This window comes from Rhinopithecus bieti, unplaced genomic scaffold (genome assembly GCF_001698545.2).
Source record: "Rhinopithecus bieti isolate Rb0 unplaced genomic scaffold, ASM169854v2 scaffold_9899, whole genome shotgun sequence".
Lineage (NCBI taxonomy): Eukaryota > Metazoa > Chordata > Mammalia > Primates > Cercopithecidae > Rhinopithecus > Rhinopithecus bieti.
Window position 1 is genome coordinate 343,106 of NW_016806979.1, and position 17,037 is coordinate 360,142.

Sequence of the window (17,037 nt, forward strand, 5' to 3'; positions counted from 1 at the left end):
GGGGCGGGAGGTGGGAGGCAGATCTCTGGGAGGCTCGAATGCCAGGTAACGTGTGGCCCCGAAGGAGATGCCGTCAGATCTATGTTTTGGGAAAGTTCTGGTCTGGACTCAGTGCATGAGGTGAGTGAAGAGACACCAGTGGATGGGGCAGGCGTGGGAAGCCCCTGTTGATGGGGAGAGGCAGGAAAAGTGGAGCAAGCATCCTCATCGGAGCCCAGTGCTAGGCGGGAGGAGGCCTGAGAAAAGCGGTCTGGTTCTGGTGACGTTGAAGGCTGCCGGTGGTCTTGGAGGATGGCTGAGTGGGAGCCCAGTGGTGGGGGTGGGGTGGGGGGGTGTAAGGAGGTGGGGAGGGAAGGAGAGGCTCAGTGAGGGAGGCAGTTCAGAATCAAGACCAGGATGGGGCTGTGGGGGCGCCACATGCCAAGTGGGAAGTGAGCGGGTGAACTAGGATCTGGGTGAGACCACGTACTTAGGAATAGAATAGCCCAGCCCAGATCAGGCACAAAGGGATTGTGTGGAAAGGCAGAAGGTTCTAGATGACTCGTGACAGGCTTTGGGGCCCAGCTCACAGTTCTCAGCAGAGCCCCGTGAACTGCATGAACATGAATGTGCAGAAGAGAGTCCACACTCAGGTGAGGGCTGGCCCTGCCTGATACGTTTATTTTTGTTTTGGAATTAGGAGCAGATAAATGAAATGGGAAGAGATTATTGACAGGAAGAACAGTGGAAGACAGGGGTTGAGGTCTTGGCGTTTGAGCGGTTCTGTAGTCTCACAGGTCCGAGGTTAGTCTGCCAGCTTCAAAGCAGAGTTGAGAGCTAGCCCAGCCCAGAGGGGCAGAGGCCTGTGGCTTGTGGGTCCTCTGGAGGAGCCCACCCGGAAGGGACAGCAGAGGTTCCACAGAGAGAGAGCGGGGCAGGCTTTGCAGGAGAATGACTTTGCCCTGGCTAATTGGGGATGGGCAGAAATCCTGCTGGTGATTTGGTCTGTGTCTTGTCATGGAGAAGAACTTCATCGACCATTAAGGAGGAAGGGAAGCTTACAGGTGGAAGTCAGGCGGCCTCGAGGGCCGCTTCCCTTGCCTTACCTCTGGCATTGCTGGGAGACCCCAGGTGCTAACAAGGGAGCCATTTGTATGAGGTAATCTCAGGTCTCATTCTCATTATAAAGTTTCTAAGAGATGAAAAAGACTTAGAATTTCACAGACTTAGAAGAAAGCAGTATTCAGCAGGTTTTGAGTGCATGTACTTTTTGTAGCATCTAAAGATACTTTTTTTTTTTACTAGTAAACTTGATTTTTATTTATTTATTTAGTTTTGAGACAGGGTCTCACTGTATTGCCCAGGCTGGAATGCAGTTGTGTAATCCTGGCTTACTGCAGCTTCGACCTCCCCAGGCTCAGGTGATTCTTCCGCCTCAGCCTCCCAAGTAGCTGAGACGACAGGAGCACCCACCACACCTGGCTACTTTTTGTGTTTTTAGTAGAGAGTGTTTGGACATGTTGCCCACGCTGGTCTCAAACTCTGAGCTCCATTGATCCGCCCGCCTCTGCCTCCCAAAGTGCTGGGCTTGCAGGTGTGAGCTATCGTGCCTGGCTGTGGTTTTGGTGTGTTTTTTTTGAGACTGGGTCTTCCTCTGTTGACCAGATTGGAGTGCAGTGGGGTGATTATAGCTCATTGCAACCTCAGACTCCTGGACTCAACCTGAGTAGCTGTGACTAATTTTTAATAACTTTTTTTTTCAGTGATGGGAGTGTCACTATGTTGCCCAGGCTGGTCCTGAACTCTTGGCCTCAAGGGCTCTCACACCCCAGCCTCCCAAAGCACTGGGATCACAGGCGTGAGCCACTGCACCCATCCCTCCTGTAGTTCTTCAGTTGGCATTCTCATCCCTAAAGCTTATTGGTACATTAGCCCTTAGAACACAGACTGCTAATTTATCCTAATAGAATGTTGCAATGTTAGCAGGCAAACAAGACAGAAGAAATTTTGAACTTAAAAAGGAGCAGGGGCTGGGTGCGGTGGCTCACACGTGCAATCCTAGCACTTTGGGAAGTTGAGGCGGGTGGATCACGTCAGCCCAGAAGTTCGAGGCCAGCCTGGGCAACATGGTAAAACCCCACCTCTACCAAATAAAACTTAGCTGGGCGTGGTAGTGCATGCCTGTAGACTGGCCGCGGGCACTGAGAGAGGAACGGGCGGGGAGGGAGCAGGTGGGCGGCCAGCTACCAAGAAGGGGAGATGCTGTGAGTGGGGAAGGGGCCTGAGGGCAGATCCCCGGCACAGCTCCCGGTTTGAGTTGTACCCCCAAGGCCTCCCAGGTGCGGGTGTGTGTCTGAGGCCTGGGGCTGGGCACAGCCGTGCCAGTGGGAAGAGAAACCACCTTAGGTGTCAAGCTGGCGTCTCTGCATCCCAGCACCGTGGCCTGTTCATGACTGCATTCATCTGTTCTTTCTGATATTTCAGTAATGATCTGGGATGACTTGAAGAAGAAGACTGTTATTGAAATAGAATTTTCTACAGAAGTCAAGGCAGTCAAGCTGCGGCGAGATAGGTGGGTTTGGTGTCAGTAACTTTTTGAAGTGGAGTTTCACTTTCTCTAAAGATGGCTGAAATACTTTTCTATTTCTAGCAGAAAAATGTTTAGGAAATTATGTATTAAAATGTTGGCCCTGGTTTTTATAACCCAAAGGATATAAGGATTATTTATATTGCTGCAAGAAAGGCAGCGAATCGTATTTGTTTTCGGGGCTCCACTGGAGGTAAGTAGGTGGTGGGCGTGGATGACATGCGCCACAGTGGACCAGGCAGTGGGTCTCGCCATGGTGAGTTCTGTCCCATTCTGACATGTGCAGAGCTGAGGACATGAGTTTGGAGCCTTGAATTAACTTTGCTTGTAGCCCCTGCTTTGCCAAATGCTGCCTCTCAGTAAAGGTTTTCGATTTGAGGGTAAAGAAAAATGGAATTTTCTGTGTCGAAAGTAGCAGGTGGCTCTGTCAGCCACGGCCTCAGGGGCATTTAGGGGGAATATGGAAGTTTGTCCTAGTACATGGAGCAAAACAGCACAGAGTTCGTTCATTTGGGTTTTTATTTAATATGATTTACATATTTTACTCTAAGATTTCCATCTCTGTCGGCTGTGGGAGGACAGCGGCCGAGCAAGTTGGATGTAAACAGAGGTCATTTCACCTCCCTGCTTTTTTTTGTTTTTGTTTCTTTTTTTTTTTTTTTTGAGATAGAGTCTTGCTCTGTTGCTAGGCTGGAGTGCAGTGGCACAGTCTCAGCTCACTGCAAGCTCCGCCTCCCGGGTTCAAGCAATTCCTGCCTCAGCCTCCCAAGTAGCTGGGACTACAGGCGCACGCCACCACGCCTGGCTTATTTTTGTTTTGTTTTGTTTTAATTTTAATTTTTATTATTATTATTTTTTGAGACAGAGTCTCTCTCTCTCTCTGTTACTCAGGCTGGAGTGCAGTGGCATGATCTCAGCTTACTGCAAGCTCCACCTCCCGGGTTCAAGCAGTTCCTGCCTCAGCCCCCCGATTAGCTGGGACTGCAGGCTCCCGCCACAACGCCTGGCTGATTTTTTTGTATTTTTAGTAGAGACAGGGTTTCACTGTGTTAGCCAGCATGGTCTCCATCTCCTGACCTGGTGATCTGCCCGCCTCGGCCTCCCAAAGTGCTGGGATTCCAGGTGTGAGCCACCATGGCCGGCTGATTTTTGAATTTTTAGTAGAGACAAGGTTTCACCATGTTGGCCAGGATGGTCTCAATCTCTTGACCTCATGATCCACCCGCCTCGGCCTCCCAAAGTGCTGGGATTACAGGCATGAGCCACTGCACCCGGCCAGCTTTCCTGCATTTTTGTGTGGGTTTGTCATTTTAATAACGTCAGTATTTAAAGGCCCTTAGTAATGCAAATGTCGCTGGGCACCGTGGCTCATGCCTGTAATCCCGGCCGTTTGGGAGGCCGAGGTGGGCGGATCATGAGGTCAGGAGTTAGAGACCAGCCTATACCCCATCTCTACTAAAAAAACAAAAATCAGCTGGGAATGGAGGTGCACCTGTAATCCCAGCTACTTGGGAGACTGAGGCAGGAGAATTGCTTGAACTCAGGGGGGTGGAGGTTGCAGTGAGCCGAGGTCGTGCCACTGCACTCCAGCCTGAGCAACAAAGTAAGACTCTGTCTATTAAAAAAGTAATAATAATCAAATGCTTGAGCCAGATCTAGGAACTTCTGCCTTCAGACTTTTCTTATTTTTTCCAGACACAGGAGCATAAAAATACCACTTCCCGCTGTGTGTTTTGCTCAGTTCTGAACCTAGATGAAATGTTTGATGATGTCTCTCTGAACCTCAGAGACGTCTCTTAGGCTGGCCTTCACCCAGGCGAGAGGCACTCCCTCGGCAGAGCCGGCCTGCGTGCACTTGCCTTCAGGCCTCGCGCTGGTTCCTGCCTCCAGAGGTTTTTCTTCAGGAATGATCCTTTTCTGTGTGGTATTTCCAGTGTCTCTCAGTTTCAGTATGAGAAGAACAGGAGCATAAAATGTTTGGGTTTGACTTTGGAGGAAAGCAGCTCTGATCATGTTTTTCTTTGCAGAATTGTGGTGGTTTTGGACTCCATGATTAAGGTGTTCACATTCACACACAATCCCCATCAGCTGCACGTCTTCGAAACCTGCTACAACCCCAAAGGTGAGGAACTGAGCAGACGAGGGCGACGCCTGTCCTGGGCACTCCCTTCTCCGAGCAGGTCTCTTTCTGAGCAGGGTGCCTTGGCGAGAGCAGTCCTGAGCACAGAGGGGCCTCCAGAGGAGACTGACCTTCCAGGGCCCACAGCTCAGCACCCCAAAACTTCCTTCTGACCAGAGTCACAGAGTGGGGGCCCTGTCCCCTCCCCCCCAGTGATTGTGGCCTCTCAGGACCTCCGCAGTGAACCAGGAACCCATGTTTTCACCACATTGGGAGCCACTGAGTTTTGGGCTCAAGCATTTCCTTCCCTTGTCTTCTGAATTGGAGGATTGATTGTGTTTGACTTTTTCATTTGTTGTACCATCTTCATATCTCTTTAAATGTTGAGGTTTTGCCCCTGGCTTTGTTGGGGTAAAATTTACATAAAACTCACTCGTTTTAAGAATACCATTCTTGGCCGGGCGCGGTGGCTCACGCCTGTAATCCCAGCACTTTTGGGAGGCTGAGGCGGGCGGATCACGAGGTCAGGAGATTGAGACCATCCTGGCTAACACCGTGAAACCCCGTCTCTACTAAAAATACAAAAAAACTAGCCGGGCGAGGTGGCGGGCGCCTATGGTCCCAGCTACTTGGGAGGCTGAAGCAGGAGAATGGCGTGAACCTGGGAGGTGGAGGTTGCAGTGAGCCGAGATCACACCACTGCACTCCAGCCTGGACGACAGAGCTAGACTCTGTCTCAAAAAATAAATATAAATAAATAAATAAATAAATAAATACCATTTGTGGCCAGGCGTAGTGGCTCAAGCCTGTAATCCCAGCACTTTTGGAGGCCGAGGCGGCAGATCACAAGGTCAGGAGTTTGAGACCATCCTGGCTAACATAGTGAAATCCTGTCTCTACTGCAAATACAAAAAACTAGCCAGGCGTGGTGGTGGCGCCGGTAATCCTAGCTACTCGGGAGGCTGAGGCAGGAGAATCACTTGAACCCAGGAGGTAGAGGTTGCAGTGAGCCGAGATTGCGCCACAGCACTCCAGCCTGGGCAACAATGAGACTCTAAAGAAAAAAAGAACAGTCTCATCTCCTGGAAAACTTTCTTGGGAAAGTCCCCTCCCCACTCAACCCTCGGGTTTTGTTTTTTACATGTATTTGTCCTCTGTGTGTGTTTTTTTTTACATGTATTTGTCTTGTGTGTGTGTATATGTGGTTTTTACATGTATTTGTCCTCTGTGTGTGTGTATATGTGGTTTTTACATGTATTTGTCCTCTGTGTGTGTATATGTGGTTTTTACATGTATTTGTCTTGTGGCTGTGTATTGTTTACATGTAGTTGTCCTCTGTGTGTGATTATATGTGTTTTACATGTATTGTCTGTGTGTGTGTATATGTGCTTTTAAGTATTTGTCCTCGTGTGTGTGTTGTATGTGTTTTTACATTATTTGTCCTCTGTGTGTGTATATGTGTTATTACATGTATTGGGTCCTCTGTGGTGGTATATGTGGTTTTACATGATATTGTCTGTGGTGTGTATATGTGGTTTTTACATGTTGCCTCTGTCTGTGTGATTGTATATGTGTTTTTTTACATAGTATTTGTCTTGTGTGTGTCTGCTATATGTGTTTTTACATGTTTTGCTCTGATGTGTGTGTATGTGGTTTTCATGTATTGTCTTGTGTGTGTGTGATGTGGGTCTGTTTACATGTATTTGTCTCTGTGTGTGTGTGTGTGTGGTTTTACATTATTGTCCTCTGTATGTGTGTGATATGTGGTCAATTACATGTATTAGTCCATCTGTATGTGTGTATATGTGGTTTTTACACTGTATTGTCTTGTGTTTGATGTGATATGTGGTTTTACATGTATTGTCCTCTGGTGTGTGTATATGTGGTTTTTACATGTATTTGTCTTGTATGTGTGTGTAATGTGGTTTACATGTATTTCCTCTGGTGTGTGGTATGTGTTTTACATTGTATTGTTCCTATGTGGTGTTATATGTGCGATTTTTACATGTATTTGTCCTCTTGTGTGTATATGTGGTTTTACATGTATTTGTCCTCTGTGTATGTATGTGGTTTTACATGTATTTGTCTCTGTGTGTGTAATGTGGTTTTTTTACATTGATATTGTCTCTGGTTGTGTTATATGGTTTTACCATGTATTTGTCTTGTGTGTGTGTATGTGGTTTTCTACATGTATTTGTCTTGGTGTGTGTATTGTTTTTACATGTATTGTCTTGTGTGTGGTATATTGTTTTTACATGATTATTTGTCCTGTGTTGTGTATATGTGGTTTTTTACGATTATTTGTCCTCTGTGTGTGATATGTGGTTGTTACATGTATTGTCCTCGTGTGTGTGTTATGTGTATGTTACATGTATTTGTCCTCTGTAGTGTGTGATGTGTTTTACATGTATTTGTCCTCTGTGTGTGTTGTATGTGGTTTTTTACATGTATTTGCTTGTGGTGGTATTCGTGGTTTACATGTTACTTGTCTGTGTGTGTGTATGGTTTTACATGATTTGTCTTGTGTGTGTGTATGTGGTTTTACTGTATTTGTCCTCTGTGTGTGTGTGACTTCATTGGTCTCCGGCCATTTTTGGCTGTTGTGAAGGAGCCGCCGCACGTTTCCATAGCAGCCATTGTGTGGGTCGTTTTGTTTCCGTTGCATTGACACTGAGGGTTCGGCTGTCGGGTCGCGGCCATGTTGTGGTTGTGTCTGACTCTATAAAATGCGGCCATTTATTTTCCAGAGTGGCCGTGTGTCCTCTTGCATCTCATCCTTGATTTATGAGTGTTCCAGCATTGTCGGTCTCTCTAGCTGTAGCCGTTCCGTGCGTGTGTGATGATATCTCACTGGTAACGGCATCTCCTTGTGGTTTTAGTTTGCATTTCTCTGAGAACTGGCGGTGGCAACATCTTTCCCTATGGTCCTGTGGTTCTTGCCTTTTTTTTTTTTTTTTTTTTTTTTTGTGAGACGGAGTCTCCCTCTGTCTCCCAGGGTGGAGTGCAGTGGCCGGATCTCAGTTCACTGCAAGTTCCGCCTCCCGGGTTCACGCCATCCTCCTGCCTCAGCCTCTCGAGTAGCTTGGACTACAGAGGCTGCCACCTCGCCCGGCTAGTGTTTTGTATTTTTTTTAGTAGAGACGCGGTTTCACGGTGTTAGCCAGGATGGTCTCAATCTCCTGACCTCGTGATCCACCCATCTCGGCCTCCCAAAGTGCTGGGACTGCAGGTTTGAGCCACCGTGCCCGGCCGGTCCTGTGGTTCTTGCTTTTTGAGATCTTTTGGGAAGTACCCCAGATGGTAAAGTGATCAGTTTCACATTGCATTTTCGGTACTGCGTACCATGAGGGACGCGATGGACAGTTGGTAAAGTGATCAGTTTCGCATTGCGTTTTCGGTAGCACGTACCATGACAGACGGACGGTTGGTAAAGTGATCAGTTTCGCGTTGCATTTTCGGTAGCGCGTACCATGACGGACGGATGGTTGGTAGAGTTATTCAGCACATGTATTGATTATAAGGAAGTCTCATGTGAGGTAGCTTTGCTTAGTCCTCTCATACTCTTTACAATGAAAAGTCTAAATTGAATTTGTGGTTCTGATATAAATGATATACATCTGTTTTTTCGGAGAACTTGGGCAGAAAGTGGACTTTGGCTGCGAGAAATCAAAGGCAGTTCTTGATTGGTGTCCTCTGTCTCCATGCAGGCCTCTGTGTCCTTTGTCCCAATAGTAATAACTCCCTCCTGGCCTTCCCGGGCACACACACGGGCCATGTGCAGCTCGTGGACCTGGCCAGCACGGAGAAGCCACCAGTGGACATTCCTGCACACGAGGGTGTCCTGAGCTGCATTGCACTCAACCTGCAGGGAACAAGAATTGCAACTGCATCTGAGAAAGTAAGTGTGCCCCTCACCTTGTTGGCGTTGTGCCTCCTGGAGCAGCAGGCTCAGCAAAATGGCCACTCCCTGTATCAAGACTCAAAAGGCAGTGGGCCTGCCCCCACCTGGAGCCCCTCAGGGGCCTGTGGACCTGGCTGGTCATGTCACCGGAGAGGTTGAAGTCTTCACAGGTCGTCTTGTGCCCAGGGACCGGTTTTATTTCCAATTATTTACAAAGCAGTGCCTTGTAAAATATGATAAACCAAAGAAACAGGGCCAGGGGCCGTGGCTCACACCCGTAATCCCAGCACTTTGGGAGGCCAAGGCGGGCGGGTCACTTGAGGTCAGGAGTTTGAGACCAGGCTGGCCAAGATGGTGAAATCCCGTCTCTACTGAAAATACAAAAAGTAACCAGGCATGGTGGTGTGTGCCTCTAATCTCAGCTACTGAGAACACTAAGGCAGGAGAATCACTTGAACCCAGGAGGTGGAGGTTGCAGTGAGCTGAGATCCTGCCACTGCACTGCAGCCCAGGTGACAGAGTGAGACTCCATCTCAAAAAAAAGGAAACAAAAATACATACACATCCAAGTTTATTAGAAGAATCAGACATGACAGCTTTGTCATGTTGTTGTAGATTTTGCAGAACCACTCAGTTTCGGTGTTTCTGTCTTCACAGCCTGAGAACAGACAGCTCCAAACCCTTTTTACCTGCTTAGTTATATGTCTTCATTGAATTACCACCAGATTATAACTTAAAATATTGACATATTGGACACATTGTCTTTTAAGGTGTGAGATCAGAAGAACTGTTAACTTTTTTTTTTTTTTTTTTTGAGACGGAGTCTCGCTCTGTCGCCCAGGCTGGAGTGCAGTGGCCGGATCTCAGCTCACTGCAAGCTCCGCCTCCCGGGTTTATGCCATTCTCCTGCCTCAGCCTCCCGAGTAGCTGGGACTACAGGCGCCCGCCACCACGCCCGGCTAGTTTTTTGTATTTTTTAGTAGAGACAGGGTTTCACCGTGTTAACTAGGATGGTCTCGATCTCCTGACCTCGTGATCCGCCCGTCTTGGCCTCCCAAAGTTAACTTTTTAAAATAATTTTAAATCTGGAATTCTTTATACTTCTTTTTGCCTGAATTCAGATTTTTACAAAGAAAATTGGTATCTTTTACTATAGTTTTCATTGCAGACTGCAAGCCCAGTGTTGCTTTGTAGGAAATTATAAATTGTGAAGGAGGTGAGACCACAAGCCAGTGACGGGATCCATTTGTGGGCACGGTCCGCGGAGGTTCAGTGTGGGGGCCCTGTCCTACCCTTTGACACGGTGCCAGCACCAGGGTCCCTCCTCAGCACATGGGGACACATGGCTTGGGGCGCGTCCCGCTCACTCCTGGGACACAGCTGAGAGCAGGTTTAGTTATTTCTAGGTAGTTTTTGTTTTGTTTTGTTTTGTTTTTTGAGATTGAGTTTTGATCTGTCATCCAGGCTGGAGTGCAGTGGTGCGATCTCGGCTGACTGCCACCTCCGCCTCCTGGGTTCAAGCGATTCTCCTGCCTCCACCTCCCGAGTAGCCGGGATGAGAGGCACCTGCCATCATGCCTGGCTAATTTTTGTATTTTTAGTAGAAACGGGGTTTCACCATGTTGGTCAGGCTGGTCTCGAACTCCTGACCTCAGGTGATCCGCCCGTCTTGGCCCCCAAAGTGCTGGGATTACAGGCGTGAGCCACCGCGCCCAGCCCTTTAGGTAGTATTTTTTAGAACGGTATTGTATTAGCAAAAAAATATATATAATTTTGTATGAATTAGAAATATGGTTCCTCTATATTTTTTGATAAATTTTTTCTTATCTTTTTTGCCTTTAGATTCTCCATCCCCACCTCCCTGCAACTTTTTCTTCTTTATCTCCCTGTTAGGAATGTGGATGCTTCTCTGCTTCCTGCTTTCTTAGTTCAGCAGTGCCCTCTGGGTTAGCCAGGTAGATGGGATTACACAGAGCCTTGCAACATCTGTGACCCATCCCATGCTGTCAGCAGTCACCCTATAGAGCTGCTCCTGCCTTGTCCCCCACAAGCTGCCTCCTTACTGAACTCCCAGGAGTAGGGGCTGCTGGGTTGAAGGATATACAGATTTTTTGTTGGATGTTGTCAAAGAGTGTTCAACAAAAGATGCAACAGTTCTCGTTTTCCCAGCTGTCAGAATCAGCTGAAGAGTCCTCCTCGTTCTGGAGGAAATGTTAAAAACGCCCCCCGGCACCCGAGGTCTTGGGCACCTCTTTCTTGGGAAAGCCAGCATAGCTGACGTGAATGGTTTTAAGTCCTTTTATTATTATTTTTTTTGCTTCACCTTTTTGATGGCAGGATTCCCATGCTGCTTTTCCTAGCTATCTGGGGGAGTTAGGATTCGAACAGTGCTTCTCAGATGAGCACACCATGTAGCAGGAGCAGGGAGCCTGGGCCTGGGTGTTCCTCCTGTGTGTCAGCCAGGGATGCAGGCGTCCAGGGTCAGTCCACACGGCCCGGTCAGGGGGTTGTCTCCTGAGGCCTCTCTCGACGTGTGCCCAGTGCTGTGGGACCAGGAGCCACCAGCCAACTCTCAGGGGCAGGGCTGTGTGCTGGCCGTTGGAGGAGAACGTTAAGTATTAGATGATGTGGGTGAGTCTGAGAAAGGCTTGTGTGGACTAATGGGTTTGTGAATGTAAATCATTTCAAAAACGAACGAAAAAGTTTTGAATCTTTGATAACGAAACACTTCACTGTTTTTCAAAGGGGACCCTTATAAGAATATTTGATACTTCATCAGGGCATTTAATCCAGGAGCTGCGAAGAGGCTCTCAAGCAGCCAATATTTACTGGTAAGGGCACCCCCAGCTTCACCGGAGAAGAGCTTTGGGCCGACAGACAGCACGGAAATGGGCCTTTGGGCTGCGGGAGAGGGGGTAGGAGCAGGCACCCTCTACCCCGTAAGGCTAGAGGAGGGAGAACTTGGGCTGCTAGGGGGTTGGGTTCAGCTTTTTAAATTATAATTAATTATAAGTTGTTATTGTGGGAAATGACCCAAAAGTAGAAAATGTCGTAATTAACCCTGCTTCCACATTGATCCGTGTTTGCTGGGTGTTGTTGTTGTTGTTTGTTGTTGTTGGTTTTTGGGGTTTTTGTTGTTTTTGTTTTGAGGCAACGTCTTGCTCTGTTGCCCAGGCTGGACTGCAGTGATGCTGTCACGGCTCACTACAGCCCCGACCTCCTGGGCTCATGCGATTCTCCTGCCTCGGCCTCTTGAGTAACAGGGACCACAGTTGTGTACCACACGCCAGGCCAGTTGCTGTGTTTTGTAGAGGGTCGCGCTGCTGCCCTGGCCGGCGGGCTCGGGTTCACTCCTGTTGACTTTTAGTCTTTCTGGTGTTTCTGCCAGTGTCACCGCTTCACCAGTGCTCCGGCTTGTGTTTAAGGCGATGCTGGAGACCGTGTTGGTTTGTCTGATTCCAGCCTGTTAGAGTCTGAGAGGCCACACTGCCGCCCCTCAGTGGTGTCCCTGCAGCCCCCGGGTGTCTCATGCTGAAGCCCTACTTGGGTAGGATCTCATGCCCTGTGGCCATGGCCAGGAGGCCTGGTGCCTCCCCTTTGGCTAGTATTGAGCAGCATTTGGGTCTTTGAGATGAAAATGTAATTAATTTAGCCAGGTGTGGCAGCTCCCGCCTGTAATCCCAGCACTTTGGGAGGCTAAGGCAGGTGGATCACCTGAGGTCGGGAGTTCAAGACCAGCCTGGCCAACATGGCAAAACCCTGTCTGTACTAAAAATACAAAAATTAGCTGGGCGTGGTGGCGTGTGCCTGTAATCGCAGCTACTCGGGAGGCTGAGGCAGGAGGATCGCTTGAACCTGGGAGGTGGAGGTTGCAGTGAGCCAGGGTCGTGCCACTGCACTCCAGCCTGGGCAACAAAGCGAGACTCTGTCTCAAAAAAAAAAAAAAAGAAAAGAAAGAAAATGTAATTAATATATAAATACAGTGGCTTTACCCATGAGGTCCTGGGCCTTGTGGTGTGCAGAGCACACGCCTGTCTGCTCCCAGAACAGACAGCACGCAGCCAATGCCTGCCCCAGCCCAGGTGACCTCCATAGGGGCAGCCTGCACCTCCTGGGGCCAGGATCATTGGAGAGAATGTGTGTTTCTCACCTGAGTCTCCTGAGAGCAGCCCTGAGTGGCATGTGGGGGGTGGTCTGCAGGAAGCCCCTTCCCTCTCCCAGACACACAGCTCACCAGCTGCATTTGTGGGGCACCCGAGGAAGATTCTTGCCATGATACACTGGATTGTGGCTGTGGCTTTGTGGCTTCAACCTGTGGTGCTGTGGGGATGGTTGTCAGCTTGTTAAAGAAAGGGCCATATTCAGAATCGGCACCTCCAGAGTGGGAATGTTGAGGTCTTCCGCGGTGTTGACAAGTGCTGTGGGTTAAGTCTCTGTCCACATCCACACAAAACTGAGCTGTGCTGGTTTTCTCTGCAGCATTAACTTCAATCAGGACGCATCCCTCATCTGCGTATCCAGTGACCACGGCACAGTGCATATTTTTGCAGCTGAAGATCCAAAAAGGAATAAACAGTCCAGGTAGGTGTTAGGGTGCCTGCTGGTGGGAAAAGCTCAAGGATGAAGGGAGTCCCTGTTGTTTCAGTGTAGACAGGACGGGACCCCCCTACGCCAGCAGGGCAGTGTGGATAGACCCCACATGTCATCAGGGCAGTGTACACAGACGCCCCGATGCCAGCAAAGCAGTGTGGATAGACCTCACATGCTATCAGTGCTGAAATCTTTTTCATCTGATTGATATTTCTTGGGGTTTAAAAATCAGTGCAGACCGGGCACGGTGGCTCACACCTATAATCCCAGCTCTTTGGGAGGCCGATGTGGGCAGATAACCTGAGGTCAGGAGTTCGAGACCAGCCTCGCCAACATGGTGAAACCCGTCTCTACTAAAACTACAAAAACTAGCCGGGCGTGGTGCCGGGCACCTGTAGTCCCAGCTACTTGGGAGGCTGAGGCAGGAGAATCACTTGAACCCGGGAGGCGGAGCTTGTAATGAGCCGAGATCGCGCCCCTGCACTCCAGCCTGGGCGACAGAGTAAGACTCCGTCTCAAAAAAAAAAAAAAAAAAAGCAAAAATAGAATGTAAAAATAAAATCGCAAACTAGCCGGGCAAGGTGGCGGGCGCCTGTAGTCCCAGCTACTCAGGAGGCTGAGGCAGGAGAATGGCGTGAACCCGGGAGGCGGAGCTTGCAGTGAGCTGAGATCCGGCCACCGCACTCCAGCCTGGGCGACAGAGCGAAACTCCGTCTCAAAAAAATAAAAATAAAAATAAAAATAAAATCGTACAACAGGCTTTGTCAGTAATGGCAAAAAAAAATTCATTAAAGCTCAAACTATATGAAATAGCATTTTAATATTTTCAGCAGCATTCTGAGTTTAAGCAGGTGATTTTTTTTTTTTTCCTGTAAACTTTTGTGGATGCAACCACCCTTTCTTTTTTTATCTTCACAGTTTGGCCTCAGCCAGTTTCCTTCCAAAATACTTCAGTTCCAAGTGGAGTTTCTCCAAGTTTCAGGTTCCCTCAGGCTCTCCGTGCATTTGTGCCTTTGGAACAGAGCCAAACGCCGTCATTGGTGAGTGGTCCTTCCTGGAGGGAACGTCCCAGCCCATCCCACCTGGGCTACATCCACTGAGCCTCGGACCCAACTTCCCATAGAATTCCCACCACCTCGCTGTGGCACTGATGGCTGCCCAGTTCCCCTTATTTCTCCTGTGGGCTCAGTGTGTCCGGCTTATGGTCTGCACGGCCATTTGGGATGTCTTCAACCCCCATTCCATCCCTCCAGTCTCCCCAGGAAATCACTGGGACGGGTCTTCCAGTGTTTGTATAGATGACCAAAGAATGTTTCTTACCCTGTAGCCAACACTAGGTGACTAGATGTTCACCCCAAGACAGTCGGGACGCCCAGCCACGGTGCCGAGTGCACTCAGTGGGGACCTGGGGCCTTTTGGGGCTTTCAGAGCAGCTGCCTGGCTCCAAGAGACTGTTTGCAGTTCAGCTCAGTGGGACTCGTTGCTTTTAACTTTGGGGGAAAGAAACACGGGTAAAATGGTCTCCTTCTATCCCAGCAATTTGTGCAGACGGCAGCTACTACAAATTCCTGTTCAACCCCAAGGGGGAGTGCATCCGGGATGTCTACGCGCAGTTTCTAGAGATGACCGATGACAAGCTGTGACTCCAGCCCGGAGCGCCACAGCACCCACCACCTGCCGCCTTCAGGCTCTCGGGGCTGGTGCCCGCGCCCCAGGGGCCTCCTGGGCCACGGGCTGGAGGGTCTGCCCAGGGACCTTGGTCTCGAAGCCATATGTGGTTGTCTGCTTTCCTAAGGACTCCCATTTCCAGTATTAAAGAGAGAATCATCATCAAGGGACCGTAGGTACTCAGTGGCTGTGACCAGCTTGAGTGGCCGTGGCTGTTCCCATGAGCTCAGCTGTGACCAGCTCGAGTGGCCGTGGCTGTCCCCGTGAGTTCAGCTGTGACGTTCGCTTCAGTGGCTCCACAGCGTCTCACACTGACAGGGGCTCCATACAGACCTGGGGACTGGGCTGAGAGGGTGGACGAGTTCAAGTTTGTTTTTGCAACAGATTCCATCGTTCTTACTGAGTCTGCAGCGGGGAAGTGAACAAGTGTGTAAACGTAAGTTCTTACATTATAAGCAGATTTAAATAGAACACCAGCAGCTTGCCTTAGAAAAGGAGAAAGGAATTCCTTCTCCCGTCCGAACATGAAGAAAAAGCGACCTGACGCTGTGGAGAGAACGTAGCGAGAACGTTGCCCTCGCGTGAGCCCAGCCCGTGGTCTTCTCTGTACCCGCAACGTGGTCATCTGTGCCCGTGGGTGGCGTCCCCGTCTCTGTTGGGGCCATTGGAACGCGGCAGACACCAGGCCACCCTAGAAGCCGAGCTGTCAGACCTCAGGCGTGTGCGGGGCAGGGGCGCGGGGTCTCCTGGTTACATTCTGGGTTAAATCTGTTTCCCGGCTATGTGTAGGGAACAGCAGAGTGATGCACGGACTGTGAACATTTGATGTGGGGGAAAACATCCTTTCACTTCGGGGTCATCTGCCAGAGCAGTGTCTGGGAGGGCCCGCTGCAGTTCCCGCTAGTGTGGAGGGAAATGCCTTGGTCTGGCCTCCAAGCCCCCAAGTCCACCGTCTCCCCTCCCCTCATTTATAAGAATAGCTACACACTAACATTTTGGGAAGGAAAGGCGCATAACTTTTTTTTTAACATTTGGTAACTAAAATAGGTTATGGGCTCTATATTGTCAGCTACTTGGGATATATATTTAATTTTCTTAAATTCCCGTTAAAGAAACTCTATTTTATGGTTTTGATTTCAGATTGCAAACATATAAAACCTGCGTAGCAGCAAGTTCTTGGTTTTGCCAGTTCCTTCAGTTCCTTTACTGTCACTGTCATGTAATCAGCTAACTTTGTATGTGGATTTTGATGTAAAGTATGCATGTTCCTTTTATGTGTATTTAATCATGTTTAATTTTGCACACTTATTTGTAATGTTTCTTTAAATAAAAGTGACTAATTTTGTTGTACTCTGGACCTGTAATGGGAAATAGAATTGTGTGTTATGAAGCCAAACACTGTTCCCCTTGTGAGAATCTGGTTGGACTGTAGGTTTCAGAACAGCCCGTGGGACTGAAGCGGGCACCAGCCTGTGACAGGACAAGGTGGAAGCCAGGGCCACTGGGTGCAGGGCCTAGAGCCTCACTCCCTGAGGCGGGGACAGCCTGCCCTCCTCACTCCCTGTGTCGGGGCGGGACGGCCTGCCCCAGGGCGCTTCTGGAGGAGGGAGGGAGGAAATGCATCCGTAGGAGGCCTGTGTGGCTCTGGGAGGTCTGAGGCTCCTGTTGCCTGCAGAGGTGGAGAGTGGCTGTGAGTAGCAATGTCCCTGCATGTTGAAGTGGCAGCTTAAAGTGAGCCGGGGTCACCCTGACTTGTCTAACACTTGAGATCTGACTCTGGGTGGGGGAGTAGGAATGTAATTACCCAGTTGATAAACATGAAGCTGGGGGAAGTGCATGCAAGAAGGGTGGGCTTTCTCGAGAGCCGTGCACGTGAACAGCCTCAGAACTGATGCGGACGGCCAGGCTGTGTCACAGCCTCGTTCACCAGGAACGTGGGGAGGGCCTGGCAGCACCGGCCCTCCCCAGGCATGTGCTTTTTAAAAATTCACTGTAGAGCGGCGAGGACGCGGTGTCCCTAGGGCCGGCGGACTGTCGGGAGCACAGCAGGCTGCTTTTCAAATGGAACTGATGGGAAGCGCAGTGTATAGAAAACAAGGCCGGGCTGCTGCTTCCCCCGGAACCTCCTGTACCCTGGACATAGTATGAAGGGTCTCCAGAGCTACTGCCTCAGAAGGTGCCTACTCAGCAGCT

General features: G+C 49.4%; 1 protein-coding gene across 1 annotated transcript in view; it reads left to right on the forward strand.

The window, feature by feature from the left end:
* The window catches only part of WDR45B (WD repeat domain 45B), a 35,710-nt gene extending 19,502 nt beyond the window's left edge, over nucleotides 1-16,208 (forward strand). The window contains exons 3-9 of the mRNA XM_017879165.1: nucleotides 2,464-2,551; nucleotides 4,594-4,688; nucleotides 8,393-8,583; nucleotides 11,332-11,417; nucleotides 13,066-13,167; nucleotides 14,095-14,216; nucleotides 14,713-16,208. Coding sequence (XP_017734654.1) covers nucleotides 2,464-2,551; nucleotides 4,594-4,688; nucleotides 8,393-8,583; nucleotides 11,332-11,417; nucleotides 13,066-13,167; nucleotides 14,095-14,216; nucleotides 14,713-14,819 — 791 coding nt within the window. The 3' untranslated portion in view covers nucleotides 14,820-16,208. The remainder of the gene's footprint in view (nucleotides 1-2,463; nucleotides 2,552-4,593; nucleotides 4,689-8,392; nucleotides 8,584-11,331; nucleotides 11,418-13,065; nucleotides 13,168-14,094; nucleotides 14,217-14,712) is intronic.
* The last annotated feature ends 829 nt before the right edge of the window (nucleotides 16,209-17,037 follow it).